Source organism: Panthera tigris, chromosome B4 (assembly GCF_018350195.1).
Source record: "Panthera tigris isolate Pti1 chromosome B4, P.tigris_Pti1_mat1.1, whole genome shotgun sequence".
NCBI classification, from domain to species: domain Eukaryota; kingdom Metazoa; phylum Chordata; class Mammalia; order Carnivora; family Felidae; genus Panthera; species Panthera tigris.
Window position 1 is genome coordinate 122,930,963 of NC_056666.1, and position 19,770 is coordinate 122,950,732.

Here is a 19,770-nt window from a genome sequence, read left to right on the forward strand (position 1 = left end):
CTTAGCTGTGTGGCCTTAGACAGGTTACTGAATCTCTCTGAGCCTCAGTTTGCTCATCTGCTCAATGAGGATTGTAATTGTAGTAATAATCATTGTCTCACATGCGGGTTTTGAGAGTTAACAAAGGCAATGTAGTCCTAATAAAGACTTTATAATTGTTATGTATTATCATTTACTATTTTTTTAAGTTTATTTATTTTTGAGAGAGAGAGAAAGCACAAGTGAGGGAGGGCAGAGAGAGAGGGAGAGAGAGAATCCCAAGCAGGCTCCGTACTGTCAGCGCAGAGCCCAATGAGGGGCTCGAACTCATGAACCACGAGATCATGACCTAACCCCAAATCAAGAGTCGGACACTTAACGGACTGAGCCACCCAGGCACCCCTATCATTTACTGCTTTTACGCATCGAGATATTTACATTTATTGTCCTCATACTGATCTCTTTTCTGGCCCCTGGGCCTTTGTCTTCCCTCTTGTAGAAGGAAGGAGTTAGTCTTCACAGATGTCTTCCAGAGCTACATTCTGAGGCCCAATGATTCTACTGTGCTTACATCCAGCTTCTCTCTGCCTTTCTGGACTGTGAGATTCAGCCAGAGAAACTAGATACGAGACTCAGTTTAAAACAAAACTATAGAAAAATAGCAGATAAGGAAGAAAGTCCTACAGTTTATCAATACGTGTGATAAATATTCATCTGCCACAGCCAGTTGGGGAGGCAACTCAAAGTCTTCTATCACCTGACTCTTTTTTAGTATATGTATGCCCTATGCAATATTTTGCATATACTTAGACCAAAATATTATTCACAGTTAATCTGAACTTCAAATCTAACTGCATATCTTGTCTTTTCATCTGCTTGTTCAGGCAGCTCTACCCTGAGGCTGACTGTCACACAATTAGGTTACTACGCTTCATCCCAGGTTCACAAACTACTAGATCTAAAATCAAGGGCAAATTCAGGTTTTGATGGAGTCTGAAGATTATATAATTTAAGGTGACTCTTAAGAATAGGAACACAAGGGGCACCTGGCTGGCTCAGTCAGTGGAACATGAACTCTTGATGTGGGGGTTGTGAGTTTGGGCCCCATGTTAGGTGTAGAGATTACTTACATGAATCAATCAATCGATATTAAGAATAAGAACACAGGGGCGCCTGGGTGGCTCAGTCAGTTAAGCATCCGACGTCGGCTCAGGTCATGATCTCATGGTCTGTGAGTTCAAGCCCCGCGTCGGGCTCTGTGCTGACAGCTCAGAGCCTGGAGCCTGCTTCGGATTCTGTGTCTCCCTCTCTCTCTGACCCTCCCCCGTTCATTCTCTGTCTCTCTGTCTCAAAAATAAACATTAAAAAAAATTAAAAAAAAAAAGAATAGGAACACAAAATTACAAGTGTTAAAATTAGATAGGAGCATGAATATTTATTTAAAGTGAGAAAATAAATTCTATTTGTTAAGTTATATAGAAATGTTTGCCCCTTCTCATGATGAATCCACCTGTGGACAAAATACTTAACAACTTTCCACAGGAATCATCCTGAAATGATGATGCCAAGAACTCTGCCTGTGGGAAAACCATCCGTGAAAACAAAGATCTCAAAAATAAGACAGTTCAAGACTCAGCATCAAAACAGTCCTTTAAGCGGCACCTCGGTGGCTCAGTCAGTTAGCCGTCCGACTTCGGCTCAGGTCATGATCTCACAGTTCATGGGTTTGAGCCCGGCGTCAGGCTCTGTGCTGACAGCTCAGAGCCTGAAGCCTGTCTCGGATTCTGTGTCTTCCTCTCTCTCTGCTGTTCCCCTTCTCGCTCTCTGTCTTTATCTCTCAAAAATAAATAAACATTAAAAAATAAAAAAAAAAACAGTCCTTTAAAATATCTATTTTTAATAATCATGATTGTCAAAAGTGTAATCTTACTTTTTCGTAACAAAGCCATGTGTGTTCACGCAGACGAAAGCTGTGACCTGTGGATTAAAGAATAAAAATTTTTGTAGAACAGAATCAACCCCAAAGTCATCATACAATTACTAAGGACCGTGTCTTTGAGTACCTGATATGTGGCAAATTGGGCAATCATTCCTTACCGTTCTGAATCTAGAACTTTGGAAAAAAGTATCTCTTAGATGTATAGGTCAGCGCTTCAAATTAATTTCTCTGGCTGTACGAACAGTCCAAAGGGCCCCCAATAGATAATCTTGCATGTTTTCAGCTATCATAATTTCTTTCCTTTGATAAGGAAATTTTCACATCTTCAGGGATCCCTTGTGGAAACAGAACTATACCTTACACTAAATTCAATCATGCATTCCATGAGTATTTGTTAAGATCCTACTAATAGCCCAGCACTGTGCTATGTACTGAGGATGTACCAATGAACAAATCAGTCCCAGTCCCTACCATCATGGGGCTTTAAATCCTGTGGGGAAAACAGATACTAAAATGTAACAAATAAAATAGATTATGGTAAGAGATATGAAGGAAACAACAGAAGTTCTGGGACACGGATCAGTAGAGGTGAGGAGTGTGTCAGGAAAAGAAATCAAGAAAAGCCTCATTGAGAAGATGCTCTTCCAAGAAGAGCAGGAGCCCATGGAGAGAAGGCAGAAGGAAAGAGCAAAGTGCAAAGGAAAGGAAACAGCAGGTGTGAAGGCCCAGTGGCTAAGAAGAGCTCTGGGTATTCTAAGTACTGCGAGAAGTTCAGTATGGCTGGAACATAGTGGACTAAACAAGAGACTGGCCAGATGAGGCTGGAGACAAACCGTGTTGTCTATAAAGGAGTTTGGATTTTATTTCATATGCGTGTAGTTCCCTCTATCAGCTTTTGTTTTCATTAAAGTCCCAAAGCAACATTTTCAAACATCTCCACAGATATTCTGATGGTAAAGCAGAGTGGAACTCAAAGTCAGCCATAAGGAGCTCCAAAATATTTACACATTTCTTGAGTTACCTTCAGATTTGTGTAAACTGTCCAAGAACGAAGGGAAAATAATGGCTCCTTTCGTTGCTAGCAGAGGTCCCCTCAGGGAGAAAAGTCTTTGTTATTGTGAAGTCAGAGACTTCCGTGCACGGATGGGGTGGGCAGGGGTGAGAGCGGGAACATGTGAAATGAGTCTGAATGAATGATCAACTGGAATGCTGGGGTTGGCAGCAGCCCAAGATTATTACGTGAGAAGGAGAAAGATCCCATAGCAGAGGCTGCCCCTTGCTCATCAGAACATCTGGCCTTGGGGCAGATGCCCCCCAAGGACTTTCCAAGAATTGAGATGCCCAATATTCAGTCCATAGTCTTCCGCCATGCTGTACATCTCCTGATCCCCACCCTGTCGCCAGTCTGCTTTCCCCCCTGGGTCTAAACACACGTATCAGTGTGTTCGGGGGAAATCAAGGAAAGGGGGCCGTGTTCCCCATGCTGGACGTGGAGAAGCGGGGAGAGACGCAACTGAGATGAAGTTCTGTGGGGACTCTGAACGTAGGAGAATGTAAGCTGCCAGGAAGTCATGAGGATTTTGGAGGGGATATTGGATGGGGGAAGGTGAGTCCATTTTACTTGAATCTCCAAATCTATGGCTGCTGGCCGAGGAAATGCTCACTTCCACTCAGAGATGAGTGAAAATAAAGTTATGATTTTTCTCTCATCTAAGTACATGAAATCATTTGAAATGTATCCATGGACACCGTGAGGGTCTGTGCACCCCAGGTGGAAGGTTAGACCCCTGGGCAAGGTAGACTCAGCTGACATCTGGGTTAAGATGACATTTGTGCTGTTTTATCACCTAGAAAAACTGCCGCCCTGGGCACATTTGCCTGGTTTGTCCTGAGGCTTTTCATTCGCCCTGGTTCCCGACATGATGTTCCAGGTGAGAGGCAGGGTGAGAACCCGGTCCCAGGCAAACATCAGAGAGGGGCAGGCTGATGCGCAGGGACAGAGGAGTATGGATAGGAAAGCAAGCCCTGGGAGGAAGGCTGGAGGGATGCCAGAGACAGATTTGGGATAAGATTCCCTATCTTGCATTGCCATACACTGTTAAGGGTCATTAAAATGCCCATCCTGGCAATGTCATATAGGCCAATGTTGAAATGTCCTCTGCCTCTATATTGAAGATTACAGAAACTAAAGGAGGGGCCAAGATACAAAACAGAGGGGGACTTTCACTTGATATTCTTTCAAGGCTTATACTGCACGTATTTAATAACCAACATGGCCCTCGGCGCCGAACAATTAAAATGGGCCCCAGCTGTAAAAGCTGGAGCAGACCCAACTGATATGTTCTAATAAACAGAAGACTTGGCACCTATAGAATGTTGAATCATGTGCATGGATTATCTGTTCAAACAAATAGTTAAGTACAGGAGATTCTAAGAGTGTGTGTGTATGTGCACTCACACACATACACACACACAAAGATGCTACCAGTCCAACTTTTTACACAGAGCACTTGCCTTTGCATGAGACAAATTCTGGGCAAATTCTAAGAGGCCTATCAACCAGACGTATTCCAGGAAAAACATCTTTTGTTTTTTTTTTAACGTTTATTCATCTTTGAGAGACAGAGACAGAGCATGAGCAGGGGATGGACAGAGAGAGGGGGAAGGCACAGAATCCAAAGCAGGCTCCAGGCTCCGAGCTGTCAGCACAGAGTCTGACGTGGGGATCGAACTCATGAACGGCGAGATCATGACCTAAACCAAAGTCAGACGCTCAACCGACTAAGCCAACTAGGTGCCCCCAGGAACATCTTTTAACAGAAGAAGCCAACTGCTTCTTCAGAGAATGAATTTTAACACATGCATAAATTCTTATACTAATCACAACAAATGAAATAGAGAACGATTTCAACACCTCCAAAGAATTCTCTTGTGCTATCCTTTTGTAGGTAGACCCTTCCCAACACCTAGCTCCTGGCAATCACCAATCTGCTCTCTTTCCCTATGGTTTTGCCATTTCCAGAATGCCATATAAATGGGGTCATACAGGATAGCTCAGTCAGTTAAGCATCTGACTTAATTTTGGCTCAGGTCATGATCTCATGGTTTGTGAGTTTGAGCTCCACATGAAGCTCCACACTGATGGTGTGGAACCTGCTTAGAATTCTCTGTATTCCCCTTTCTCTCTCTCAAAAACAAATAAAATTTTTAAAAAAGGATCATACAGTACACGACCTTTTGTGACTCTCTTCCTTCACTTAGCATGATATATTTGGGATTCATACTTGTTGTTGAGTGTATCAATAGCTTTCTCCTTTTTATTGTTGAGTAGTATTCCATTGTATGGATGTACCACAGTCTATCCATTCACCCACAGAAGGACATTGGAGTTATTTCCAGTGTTTTGTTATCGTGAATAAAGCTTTTGTAAACTATTATTTATAGGTTTCTGTGTGATTTTAAATTTTCACTTCTCAATGGTAAATACTTAGATTACTGGGTCATCGGGTAGATGTGTATTTAACTTTATAAGAAATTTCCTGTTTTCCTTAGTGGTTGGGTCATTCTGCATTCCCGCCAGCCATGTAAAAGAGTCTCAGTTGCTCTGCGTTCTCGTCAGCACTTGGTGTTGTATTTTTTTTATTTTAGCTGCTCTAATAAGGCATGTTTCACTATGGCTTTAATTTGCACTTCACTAACAATTACTCACGTTGAACATCTTTTTATGTGTTTATTTGCCATCTGTATATGTTTGTGATGGTTAATTTTACATGTCAACTTGACTGGGCCATGAAGTGCCCAGGTATTCGGTCACATATTATTCTGGGTGTTCCTATGAGAATGTTTTTGGATGAGATTAATATTATTTTTTTTAATGTTTACTCATTCTTAGAGAGGGAGAGAGAGAGAGAGAGTGCAAGCAGGGGAGGGACAGAGAGAGAAGAGGACAGAGAATCTGAAGCTGGTCCTGCACTGATAGCAGACAGCCCAATGCAGGGGCTCAAACTCACAAACCACAAGATCGTGACCTGAGTCAAAGCTAGATTCTTAACGGACCTGAGCCTATGGATGAGATTGATATTAAAGAGGCAGATTAAGTAAAGAAGATTGCCCTCTTTAATGCCGGTAGGCCTCATCTAACAAGTTAAGGTTCTGAATAGAACAAAAATGCTGATCTTGCCCTGAGTTAAGAGAGAAACTCTCCAGCCTGACTGCCTTTCAACTGGGACATTGGCTTTTTCCTACCTTCAGACTCAAACGGAAACACATGCTCTTTCTGGGTCTTGAGCCTGCCGCCATCAGACCGGAGCCACTTCACGGCTCCTCCTGCTTCTCAGCCTTCAGAAGGGGACTGGAGCAATACCACCGGCTGTCCTGAGTCTCTAGTGTGCCACCTTACACTGCAGATCTTGGGTCTGTCGGTCACATAATCACATGAGCCAATTTCTTATAATAAATCTCTTCTACATACGTATACATCCTATTGGCTCTGTTTCCCTGAAGAACTCTGGCTAATACAATGGTGAAGTGTCTGCTTAAATCTTTTGCCTAATTTCTTTTTTTTAATTATTTGTGTTTTCATTTATTTTTGAGAGACAGAGCATGCGTGGGGGAGGGGCAGAGAGAGAGGGAGACACAGAATCTGAAGCAGGCTCCGGGCTCTGAGCTGTCAGCACGGACCCTGACGTGGAGCTTGAACTCACGAGCCGCGAGATCATGACCTGAGTCGAAGTCAGACGCTTAACTGACTGTGAGCCATCCAGGCGCTGCTTTTTGCCTAATTTCTGATTGGATCACCGCTTTTCTTCCTTTTGAGTTTTGAGAGTTTTTTATATGTTCTGGGGATAAGTCCATTGTTGGATATGTGATTTGAAAAATACTTTCCCCAGGACATGACTTGTCTTTTAATTTTCTTAACAATGAAGTTTGCAGAGCAAAAGTTTTTAATTTCAATAATGTCAAATTCATCAATTTTTTTTTCTTTTATGGATCATGCTTTTCATGTGATGTCTAAGAACTTTTGGCCTAATCCAAGGCCGTGATGAGTTTCCCTTGTGTTTCCTTCTGAGAGTTTTGTAGTTTTATATTTTACATCTACATTTTGAGTTAAATTTTGCATATGGCGTGAGTTGTGGGTTAATTTTTTAGCATATAGAGATCCAGTTGTTCCGGGACCATTTGTTGGGAAGACAGTCCTTTCCACCGAACTAATTATTTTTGTTAAAATTCATTCCAATTTCGGAGTGTCCAAAAGGACACTTGAGATCTGCCAAGGCGTTTGAATCTTGAGGTCTGTGTGTCCCAAAGAAAGGAGAGAGGGCTCAGCCAAAGGTTAGGATTCTCTCCTACGCTTTCTATAACGATTGTAGATCTGGACAGCTGTCAGTGGCTAAAAACTCAGACATTCCACAATGTTCTCAAAGTAGCACCCTGCTTACACAGAGGCAAAACAAGGGCTGAAACATCATGAAAAAGTGTCAAGTGAACGTTTCCCCAAATTCAAATCTTATCTTTGCACAGGATTCTGGAGTATTTTGTGCTCTGAAATCCAAGGAAGCTAACACACCCTTTTCCTCAAAATGCATGTAACAACTTTGTTTCCTGGCTTTCACGGTTCACAATTTATCTTTATGGTTATTACAGTACTTTCTATACTCATTAGAATAAGCAGTGGCATAAAGAGAAGCAGAGGATAAAAACATAGGCTTGAGGGGCGCCTGGGTGGCTCGTCGGTTAAGCGTCCGACTTCAGCTCAGGTCATGATCTCACGGTCCGTGAGTTCGAGCCCCGCGTCAGGCTCTGTGCTGACAGCTCAGAGCCTGGAGCCTGTTTCAGATTCTGTGTCTCCCTCTCTCTCTGCTCCTCCCCTGTTCATGCTCTGTCTCTCTCTGTCTCAAAAATAAATAAATGTTAAAAAAAAAAAACAAAAAACAAAAAAAACCATAGGCTTAATGAAGAAAATGAAGTTTAGCTGTTAGAATTTTAGCTTATAAAAATAGATTAGAATTTACTTATGTATTTATTTATATTTATTTTTCCAGTTCATTTTTGAGAGAGGGGGAGGGGCAGTGAGAGAGGGGTACAGAGGATCTGAAATGGGCTCTGTGCTGACAGCAGACAGCCCGATGCAGGGCTCAAACTCACAAACCATGAGATCATGACCTGAGCAGAAGTCGGACGCTCACGCTCAACTGACTGAGCCACCCAGGCGCCCCTAGATTAGAATTTAGATTACAGTTAGATTATAAAATAATTTAGATTATTTTAAAAATTCAGCTCAGCCTAGAAATCTAAAATAAAATTATGTCACATTTATATATTCATTCCCTTCTTTGTAGCATTTTGCCAATCACCCAGGAGCACGCAACTGACTTCCTTTATCTTAAAAAAAAAAAAAAAAAAAAAGGTTAATTTGCTATAAATAACAATTTGTGTTGGAAACCCAAAGTTTATTTTAAAATTAAGTTGAGCCTTCTTAATTATGGTTCTTCAAAGGAACTTCTGAACTTGACATTTGACTGGAGGCAGCAGTCAGCAAACGGAATAATAACCTTTAGAAACCAGCAACATGGACAGAGAGAGCCTACGGGAGGCAAGCAAGAAGGGGGGGGGATGTCCAAGCACCCCAGGGTTCCCTCATGAATCAAAGTGTTGTGAGAACTTGTTGGCAGTGATCTTGGGAAACTCTTCAATAGGAATTTGGTTCAAGTCTTTAATTCGCTGTAAAGAACCAGCTATAACATCCTTTTTATTTTCCCAGGCTCTAGGCTGAACACCCAGGGTGCATGTGCACTGGCCCTTCTCCTCTTCCCCTCTTACGCCTGGGAAATAATCGCGTCAAAGCAGCACATTACTTAGGATTCTTTGGATATTGATTTCAGGTACTTTTTACCCACTTATGATTTTAGATGATATGCATTCAGCTAACTCTTTAAGATGATGTAAGCATAGAATGGTCTTTGGCCACAGGCCCCCTCCTCCCCAGTCCATGAACAAAGGCCATCTGGTAGTAGGGGAGAGAGACTGAGGAGAAGGTCAAAAGGATCTGAACTTGAGCCCCTGATGCCAGCTCTTCCCTGGGCAACCCTGTTAGTCAAAACAATACATTTAGTTTCTTGCAAACAAGAGTCCTTACAAATACATTCCCTGTGGCCAGAATCATGTACACATATGGGGAGAGATTTGCAGGGGCCAGATGACAATAATAGCTACCGTTTATTGCAAGCTTAATGTGCACCCGAATCTGTGCTGACCATTTAGGTATACCATCTTCTTTAATTCTTTTTTTTTTTTTTAACAACATTTATTTATTTTTGAGACAGAGAGAGACAGAGCATGAACGGGGGAGGGTCAGAGAGAGAGGGAGACACAGAATCGGAAGCAGGCTCCAGGCTCTGAGCCATCGGCCCAGAGCCTGACGTGGGGCTCGAACTCACGGACCGTGAGATCGTGACCTGAGCCGAAGTCGGCCGCTCAACCGACTGAGCCACCCAGGCGCCCCCATCTTCTTTAATTCTTACACATTTCAGGTGGATATATTGTTCTCTCCAGGTTTCAAATGAGGAAATTGTGACTCAGAGAGGTTCAGTAACTTGCTCAAAATCACACAGCTACTAAAGGGCAGGGCAGGGATTTGAAGTTAGGGCTCTCTGACTTCAGAGCCTATGCTCTTTAACCGCAAGGTGCTGGAGCCCTTCGAGGGCCATTCGGGCTACCCCAGGAAGCAGGTGACGGCACTGTGTGCTGATGGGGTGTCAGTCAAGTTTGGACTGCTTGCCCCTGAGTGCTCGGTTACTGTAACGGCTGAGATCATGCCAGAAGCAGAAAGATCATCCGGCTGGCTCATCTGAGAAGGGGGCTCATCTTTCTCCCATCCAGCATGCTGCCAATTTGAAAATCCCTTTAAAACGAAACAAGAGGTTGGGGCGCCTGAGTGGCTCAGTCGGTTAAGCGTCCAACTCTTGATCTTGGCTCAGATCATGATCTCGGGGTTCCTGAGAGGGAGCCCCATGGCGGGCTCTGCATGGAAAGTGTGGAGCCTGCTTGGGATTTCCTCCCTCCCTCTCTCTCTGTCCTTCCCCCGCTCATGTTTTCTCTCTTTCTCTCTCCCTCTCCCTCTCTCAAAATAAATAAATGAAACAAGAGGCTTCAGGAAACTCGTAACGGCACATCGAATTGCAAGGCATGGCAGCAGCAAGCCAAGGAGAGAAATTCCTGAAGCAGATTCTTGTAGGAAACTTTTGAGCAGCTTTTAGTATAGAAGGCAGGAGTGGAGTCTTTGAGAAGCATGTACTTCCAAAAGAAAGCCTGTTTTATTAAAAATTTTTAAATATGAAATTGTAAAGATTGGCATCCTTTCCCTCTTCGCAATTTCATCTCATGTCTCATGGTGGCACTTTCTGTGTAAGCTGCTGTGAATTGGTGTTTCTGGTGCTTGCAGTCAAAAGCATTCTAAGAGATCAAGTAGGTGCTCACGAAACATTTGCAACTCCTAGATATGAGCCGATTACGTGGATTTGGTAGGGGCATCAGAGTTGTAAAGAGGTAGAAAACTGATGGGAGGAAGTTCAGGGGCTCGGGATTCAGGGAACAGCTGGGGAGCATCCTAAGACCCCATAGAATAGGAGGCAGAGACCTGGGGCCCAGAGAAACTGGCATGTTTGGGGGCAGAGCATCATCTTGTGGGTCAACACGGTCCCTGTGTGTGAAGAAATGCACCAAAGGACTCATTCCCGTGCTGCAGAGGCCCGGGTGCGTGGGAGATACATCACCTGCCGGCTCTCTCTACACATGTCCTGTCCTGGGCACATCCTGTCCTGGTCACAGCCCGCAAAGCTCCACACTCCCCTGCTTGTCCGCAACCTTTCTTTGCTTTTTTGTTTGGTCTTGTTTTTTGGGTTTTTTTTTTAACGTTTATTTTTGGCAGAGACAGAGTGCGAGTGGGGGAGGGGCAGAGAGAGAGAGGGAGACACAGAATCCGTAGGAGGCTCCAGGCTCCGAGCTGTCAGCACAGAGCCGGAGGCGGGGCTCGAACTCACAAACTGTGAGATCATGACCTGAGCCGAAGTCGGAGGCTCGACCGACTGAGCCCCCCAGGCACCCTGTGTGGGACCTTTCTGATGGCTCATCCTCGGTCTCTTTTGCTGGTTCCCCCTATTGCCTGAGCTTCTAAATGTTGGAATGCCTCAGGACTCCGTGTTTGATTTCTTCTCGCTCTCAACTCCCTCCTTAGGAGGCTCATCTCGTCTCACGGCTTTAAATCCCATTACATGCTGCTAGCTCCCAAAGGACTGTCTACGGCCCCAACCCGTCCTGTGGACCCCGACTCCTAAAATGCACTGCCCCTGGGGCAGATCCATGTGGGGACGTCCACCTGTCCAAAACCGAGCTCCTGATATCCACACCCCCAAATGTGTACCACCCCTAATCTTCTCCAACTCCGTTAATGGAAAGTTCATTTTTCTAATTGCCCCAGCAAAAATAAAGTTGCTGTTATCCTTGAGCCCTCTCTGTTGGTCACTCCGCCCATACAGACAGCGACAAGTCCTGTCAGTCCTACCTTCAAAATATACCCAGAATTTTTGCCCCCGGCAGCCTCTACTGTGGCCCAATCACCATCACTCTTTGACTGAATTGCTCTGCTTTTGTTTCCTTTTAGCTGATTTTCGACAAAGCATCCAGAGTGAGCCTATTAAAATAGGAGTCGGGTTGCGAGGCACCTGGGTGGCTCAGGTGGTTGAGCGTCTGACTCTTGGTTTTGGCTCAGGTCACGGTCTCACAGTTTGTGGCTTCAAGCCCCGTATCAGGCTCTGCCCTCTCAGCACGGAGGCTGCTTGGGATTCTCTCTCTCTCTCTCTCTCTCTCTCTCTCCTCTCTCTCAATAAATAAATAAACAAACAAACAAACTTAAAAAAAAAATAGGAGTCAGGTTATGTCATTTTCTGTTCAAAACCCTCCAAGGCCTCCTGTCTCCTTCAGAGCAAAAAACCCAAGTCCTTATAACCTCCTCCAAGATATCACATGATCACACCGTCCTCCTTGCCAGACATTCTCCTGCCTCAAAACCTTTACACTTGCTGTTCCCTCCACCTGGAATGCTGTTCCCTCCACCCGGAATGCTATTGTTGCCACCTGGAACACTCCTCCCAGATATCCATGTGGCTGGCTCCTTCATGTCCCTCAGAGTCTTCATCAAAAGCTCCTCACCCCAGCCATACATGTATCACCTCCCCTCAGCAGCTGCCTGTGTCATCACTGGTTTATCGTCCGGCCTCCCGAAGACAGATTATAAGCTCCGCGAAGGCAGGAAATGCCTGATTGTGCACTGGCATGGGTCTCGCACAAGTGCCCGGCACTATGAACCCTCAAAACCACTTCTAGACTGAAGAGAGGAACGTGGCCCCTCCCCTCTGGAGCCGCACAAGCACCCCAAACCCCGTCTGTTCACCACTGAAATCAGTGTCCCCCCACCCCCCAGAAGTCCTCTTCTGCTGAGCTCTGGGCATCCCCTTCACCTCCTCCCTGATGGCTCATTCACTCCACCAACGCCTACAGTTTCACCCCCTAAAAGGTTCTTAGCCCATCCCTTTTCTGTTCTGCCTCGTCTTACCCACTCATCGACTCTGCAATCACCTGCCACCTGGCCTTCGTGCCTCCAGAATTTCTGCCCCCTGCCCTTCCGCAATCTATCACCGGTATAACATAGTGACTCTTTTTGTTGTTTGCTAATCACATTACACTAATTTTACATGCAGTTTGAGTACCTTTATTTTTTAAATGTTTATTTTTGAAAGGTGGGGAAGAGAGGGGGAGGGACAGAGAGGGAGGAGGACAGAGAGAGGGGGACAGAGGATCTGAGGCAGGCTCTGTGCTGACAGCAGCAAGCCCGATGAGGGGCTCGAACTCACGAACTACAAGATCGTGACCTGAGCCGAAGTCAGACGCTTGACCAACTGGGCCACCCAGGTGTCCCACCCAGCACCTTTAATTTTTTGGTCGACTTTCCTTTTCTTCTTATTACCTGAGACATCCAAGTCTACCAAAAAGTTGAAAGAATGAATCTTAGCGCTCACATACCTTCTATCAGAGTCATCAGTTGCTAACTTGTTGCCATATTTACTTTCTTTCTTATTTCTCTCTCATATATAGGGCAGACACCATGACGCTTCACCTCTAAATATCTCAGCATGCATCTCTCAAAAACAAAGGCGTCCTCCTACATAACTACAACACCATCATCACCTCCAGGAACAAGAACATTAATGTAATAACATCTTATAAATAATTCATATTCGCATTTCTCCCATTATTGTGACATCATCTTTTATAGTTTGCTTGTCATATCCTTAGTTTCTTTTACTCTTAATCAATCTTCCCCCACCCACACTGCCTTTTTATTTTTCATGACCTTAATTTATTTATTTTTTTTTTTTTGAAGAAATCAAGTTCAGTTGTCTTGTAGAATTCTTTTGCCTGACTTAAAACACAACTCAGATTGGGGCACCCGGGTGGCTCAGTCGGTTATGTGCCCGACTCGATTTCGGCTCAGGTCATGATCTCACAGTTAATGAGTTCAAGCCCCATGTCGGACTCTGCACGGACAGCACGGAGAATTGCTTGGGATTCTCTGTCTCCCTCTCTCTCTGCCCCTCCCCGGCTCATGCTTTCTCTTTCTCTCTCTCTCTCTCTTTTAAAAATAAATAAATAAATAAAGTTAAAAAAAAAAATTAAACACAACTCTGAATGTCCCTGTCCTGCCTAAAGCCCTTCACTGGAAATCCACTACTGGAAGGTTAAGGTTGGAGTTTAAGATGTCCATAGGTCCTCCGTGCCATGACTTCTGTCCAAGCTGAACTGTTTGAGGCTTTGTCTCCAGCCATCCACTGTCCTCCACACCCAGTCGATGTTTTCCTTGTCTCTGAACTTCAGTTCATGCAGTCCCTTCTGCCTTAAACGCCCTTTCTCCTCTTTTCCCCAATAGATTGTTACTTATTTCTTAAAAACTCAATGCAGGCATCACCTCCTTCAGGAAGTCTTACTTGATTACCCTGCCTGGCTGCTCCCCTGATCTTCATTCCTGTCCCTATCCCTGCACTCAGAACTGTTCTAATATTATGAGTGTGCCTGTCTCCTCCACTAGACTGTGAGGTGACTGAGGACAGGCACTGTGGCTTGCCCGCCTCTGTATGCCTCAACAAATGTGTGTGGAATGAATGAGTGACAAACAGGAGAGAGAAAGAAAGGGAAAGGGGCTCTTGCCCTGTTCTTCAATCCCAGGAAGAAAGGGGGCAGCATACCTTTACTGAGGAAAAAAGCCAGAAGGAAGGGACTGTGGATCTAGTCGAGGAATGAAAGCAGAGGGCTCTGGTCTTCTTACCAGCTTTTTACCCACCGTCAAAACAACAAGCCCTAGGAACTGTGTCCCCTGGTCCTTTGTAAGCTTTCCTAGGCTGAGTGACTTTCTGTGTTGTGGTTTCTCTGCAGCAATAAATAGCCAAGGCTTTGGCATTAAGGAGTCTGTGGGCTTGTCCTCAAGACAGGAAGGAAGATGGAGCCGCACAGCCAGTGTTGGAGAGAAGAATCCCTGGGCAGGGGATGGGATGGCGGCACATTCAAAGGGCGGAGGCAAAAGGCCAAGGTCCTGGGGCCTGTGACTAGGAAGAAAAGGAGAGTTTAGGGAATTGGTCTGGACCTGAGAAATGTCCGTTAAGTTTAAAAATGGGCATCTGAAGGGCCCCTGGGTGGCTCAGTCCAACTTCGGCCCAGCTCATGATCTCATGGTCTGTGGGTTCAAGCCCCACGTCGGGCTCTGTGCTGACAGCTTGGATCCTGGAGCCTGCTTCAGATTCTGTGTCTCCCTCTCCGCCCCTCCCCTGCTCACGCTCTATCTCTCAAAAATAAATAAACATTTTTTGGGAGTGCCTGGGTGGCTCAGTCGGTTAAGTGTCCGACTTCAGCTCAGGTTGTAATCTCCCAGTTCCTGGGTTCGAGCCCCGCATCGGGCTCTGTGCTGACAGCTCAGAGCCTGGAACCTGCTTCAGATTCTGTGTCTCCATCTCCCTCTGCCCCTCCCCTGCTCACGCTCTATCTCTCAAAAATAAATAAACATTTTTGGGGGGCGCCTGGGTGGCTCAGTCGATTAAGCATCCGACTTCGGCCCAGGTCACGATCTCACAGTTCCTGGGTTCGAGCCCCGCGTTGGGCTCTGTGCTGACAGCTTGGAGCCTGGAGCCTGCTTCGGATTCTGTCTCCCTCTCTCTCTGCCCCTCCCCTGTTCATGCTCTGTCTCTCTCAGAAATAAATAAACATTAAAAAAAAATTTTAATAAAATTTAAAAAAAATCATAAAAATGGGTCCCTGAAGACCTTTCACAGGGAGCTATTTTACCAGATGCCAAAGAGTTTGGGCCCATGGCCAAATCTGGAAAGAATGTTTTAAGACCTGGCAGTAGCTAAGTGACTGAGCTCCGCCTTGGAAGAAAAGGCAAAAGTGGGAAGGACTCCAGAAATATATTTCAAAAATCAGAGCCCCTAAGTGTTATTCTACATGCCGGCTCTAATCAGTTGGTAAGGACTTTCAGTATTGCTAAACTGAGAAGGAATCTAAAGCCATCACCAGAAAAGAAAGAAAAAGAAAGTAAAAGAAAGAAAGAAAAAGAAAGGAAAGAACATGGAAACCAGAAGGAAAGGTAAAAGAGGGGGCTCCTTCAAGTTACTGTTGAGTGATTTAAATCTGGCAGGGCACCTACCTGGGTGGAAATATCACAGGCTTTGTTGCCCCACTCCTTAGCGATGCGATCCTGGGCAATTTACAAAACCTCATGAGCACATTGGGGCTGCGCTGCAGATTTAATTAAATAGCCTATAGTAATAATAGATAACACTCACACAACAGCCTTCACATATGTTCATTAATTCAGTCCTCACAACGACCCGTAAAGTGATTATCCCTGATTCACCCACGAGGAGACTAAAGTTCAGGGAGGGTGATACAATGAACAAGGTGCAGAGCCCAGGCAGTCTGGCTCTGAGCTCACATTCCTAACCATCTTCAGAGCCGACCGCTTTCCATTGCTGATTGCAATCATCCTGTGTCAAGCAACTGACGTAAGCTCCGTGATTTAACTTCACCCCACGGGACCTTCACCCCTGGGGTTCACGCGTGGCATAAAGCAACCAGTAGAGCACTTCGCCTCAACCCATGCCACCTACAGAGCCACGAACAGGACAAGAGCAGGGATTCACCTGAAGAAAAGGGAAAGGACAGCATCGGGACTCAGGAATTTGGCCTCTGACAAAACATCTCTGGCCTTTTTACTTGTTTGCTCTAGCATGAAAGGTCTCCTCAAGACGGACCCAAAGACAGGAGTGCCAGAGGAGAGAGTGTGCAGTGCGTGGAGGGTCTGTTCTGCTTTCTCCTGTGTTGGAATGATGCATTCTTGCACAAAGTGGCCTTAGGGCAGGTGTCCCCAACCTCTGGCTTCTGTGCCAAATCCTGCCCATTACTGTTTTTTTGTTTTGTTTTGTTTTTTGGGGGGCTTTTTGTAAATAAAGTCTTCTTGGAAGACAGGCAGGTTGATTCTTTAATGTGTTGTCTAAGGCCAGTCTCACACGACAACAGCAGATCTGCGGAGGCGCAACGCAGACCGTGAGGCTTACGCAGCCACCTCTCTGGCCCTTTGCAAAAAAACTGCCGATCCCAGCTGGCCGCTTCAGGTCAGATTTTCTAGATATCAATATGGCACAGGCGATCGAGCTCATGTCCTGACCTAGGGAAGGAAGGACACCATGTCTGCTTGGGTGTTTGCCAGGGGAGGTGTGAAGGAGGATGTCCGTCTACAAGGGGAGCTGAAGTGAAAACAAACGGGGCCAGAGGAGGATATTGCAGAGTGTGCTCTGAGAAGCGCTAATCAATGTTATGTGGTAAAACGGTTCAGGGGTCAACTGGGAACTTCTGTGTCAAACAACCTTAAGCAGATCTCTCTACTGCAGGACTTCTCAGGACCTTTAAAATGCCACTTTGCCTTGGGATTTCTCAGAGTGTGATATGGTTCACCGAACGCATCTTCCCCATGGGACTATGTTCTTCAGAACATTCTTTGGGAAATGCTGAAATAAAAGAAGTATTTAGTATCGTGCTCCCTGGCAATGAGAAATGAAAAGTATGAGAACCATGGCTTAATGAGCTGTGCTTCTCTCGGGAAGGAAAGAGAACAAAGAAGAAATAAAAAGAGCCAGGCTGAAAAAAAAAGAAAAAAGAAAAGAAAAGAAAGAGAGGTGTTTGAAGGGAGGAAGGAAGAAAGCAGGACCCTGGAGAAACAACATGAGGAAGTGAGGAACACTTGGGAGACTGGGCTATCAGAGGGAACAATCTGCCAAATGCTGGGCTGCCACCCAACACAGGACGCGTGGTCACTTCGTCATCACCACGGTCATCATCAGCAGCATCTGAGAAGCTAACCTTCCCTGAGGCCTCACTACTCTGCAGATGCTGTGTTACATCCTTTAGACACACGATGTCACTTAATTCCCATTTTCCAGATGAGGAAATAGAGGCACAGACAAGTAACTACTCCGAGCCAAAGCTTATAAAGCTTGTTAAGTGGCAACGCGCAGATTTGACTCTGTGACCTGGAGCCAGAGCCCATGGTCTTCCTGCTGCCCTGCCCCACATGTACCTGCATTCGACGCAGGGCTGGAGTCCACTGTGCAACCCAAAATGCATCCTACACAAAAATGTGAAACCCAAAATGGGTCCTGCACAGAAATGCAATGTGAAGACACGTGGAGGAAAAGACAAAACAAACCAGCCAATGTCACTTTGGATATTTAACGACACGGGGCCAAACAACTAGAAGACTAGCACCATGTTTTATTTTTAAAAAAAAAATTTTTTTTTCTTAACGTTTATTTTTGAGACAGAGAGAGACAGAGCATGAACAGGGGAGGGGCAGAGAGAGAGGGAAACACAGAATCAGAAGCAGGCTCCAGGCTCTGAGCCATCAGCCCAGACCCTGACATGGGGCTCGAACTCAGGGACCGCGAGATCGTGACCTGAGCTGAAGTCGGACGCTTAACCGACTGAGCCACCCAGGCACCCCCACCATGTTTTAGATAGCATCATGTTTTCTTCCTCTCTCTCTCTTCTTACTCTTGTGTTAACTATTCCTTTTTTTTAAGTAAATTTTTTTTCATGTTTATTTATCTATTTTGAGAGAGAGAGAGAGAGAGAGAGAGAGAGGGTGGGTGTGTGTGTGTGTGTGTGTGTGCGCGCGCGTGCTTGGGGGAAAGGCAAAGACAGAATCCCAAGCAGGCTCCACACTGTCAGTGCAGAACCCGATGCGGGACTCGATCTCAGGAACCATGAGATCGTGACCTGAGCCAAAATCAGATGCTTTGTCGACTGACCCACCCAGACATCCCCTTAACTATTCCTCCTTAACTGATATCATAAGTTGCATATCAGCCTATATCAGGCTTATCCAATGTGTACATTCATTCATAAAGTGAGCACAAGACAGTTTTTGAATGTTAAAAAAGCATTTTGAACCCAAACACTATGATTACTGCATTTATAAATAAGCCTCACTTAGACTTCCACAACTACCAATTCCTTTTTTAGAATGGGGGACCTATGAATAGCTTCCTATGACAGCTTCTGAAAATGTGAATCACAGCTCATTTAAATCTTTTGTGGCTCAGGGGCTCCTGGGTGGCTCATTAGGCGAAACATCCGACTTGGGCTCAAGTCATGATTTCACAGTTTGTGAGTTTGAGCCCCGCGTCAGGCTCTGTGCTGACAGCTCAGAGCCTGGAGCCTGCTTCAGATTCTGTGCCTCCCTCGCTCTCTGCCCCTCCCCTGCTCACACTCTGTCTCTATCTCAAAAAATAAATAATAAACATTAAAATATATATATTTTGAAATCTTTTGTGGCTCAGAAATGTACCTGCATTTAAATACTAGCATTTATCCCATCCTACCTAACCACTGATTTCCATGCTTAAAATATGATGAAAATAGTAAATCACACTGGACAAGGGGGTTCAACACAGGTCTGGATAAAAACAGTCCAGCCAGCATGTGAACAACTTGCACACTGAGTATCCTGGATTTGCTGCAATGGCAAAAAAAAAAAAAAAAAAAAAAAGAGAGAGAGAGAGAAAGAAAAAAGAAAGAAAGGAAAGAAAAGAAAAAGTTCCCTCTGCACGCTACAAACATTGGCTGGGAGCTCCTGTAAGAAAAGTTCTCGTTGGACAGGCCAACGAGATTTACGTCCTTGAGTCTATAGCGAAATAAAGGGCTGCTGCAGGCCGGCCAGGCTGCAATGGAGAGGCCGCCGCGCGGCGTGCCAGTTTCTGTTTACCTGGTGAACGGTGAGGGCAGGCTGTGGGCGCCTCGGTCCAGAAGAGCTGCAGGGCAGAGCGTTCCGCTCGCGGCTGGCCCCCGGGCTGCTTCAGCTGCTGCTAACATCCCATTGGAAAGCCCAAAGCGCTGAGAGCCCCGAGGCCAATGTTACGTTTCCAAGAGAGGATGCCTGCCCCTGCCCCCAACACCACCCCCCCTTTGCTTGCGTTGACTTTGGAGCGGCTCGGGTTTCTTCCACCCCTGCGCGAAGCAGCTGGGAATCGGGGCGTTGCACTGGCTGCGGGGTGAGGCGGCCCCTGAAACCACTTCCAGATGTGCTTGGCAGGCCGGCTCCTCGCCCGGCCGGGCTTCCTCTCGCATCCTCCTCCGGCAATCTGCGTGCAAATCGTTTCGAAAACAAGGCAGTGCTGGAGGAAACGATTCAAACCTGGAGAAGAGCGGACTCTTGGAGGGTGAATTTCCACCACACGTTGGGCCTAAGGTAAACT

General features: G+C 45.6%; 1 protein-coding gene across 1 annotated transcript in view; it reads right to left on the minus strand.

Annotated features, from left to right (window-relative positions):
- GLT8D2 (glycosyltransferase 8 domain containing 2) overlaps window positions 1–19,524 on the minus strand; it is a 44,631-nt gene extending 25,107 nt beyond the window's left edge. The window contains exons 1-2 of the mRNA XM_007096475.3: window positions 19,281–19,524; window positions 1,910–1,956 (exon numbers count right to left, since the gene is read on the minus strand). Of these exons, the coding sequence (XP_007096537.1) occupies window positions 1,910–1,928 (19 nt within the window). The 5' untranslated portion in view covers window positions 1,929–1,956; window positions 19,281–19,524. The remainder of the gene's footprint in view (window positions 1–1,909; window positions 1,957–19,280) is intronic.
- Between the last annotated feature and the right edge of the window lie 246 nt (window positions 19,525–19,770).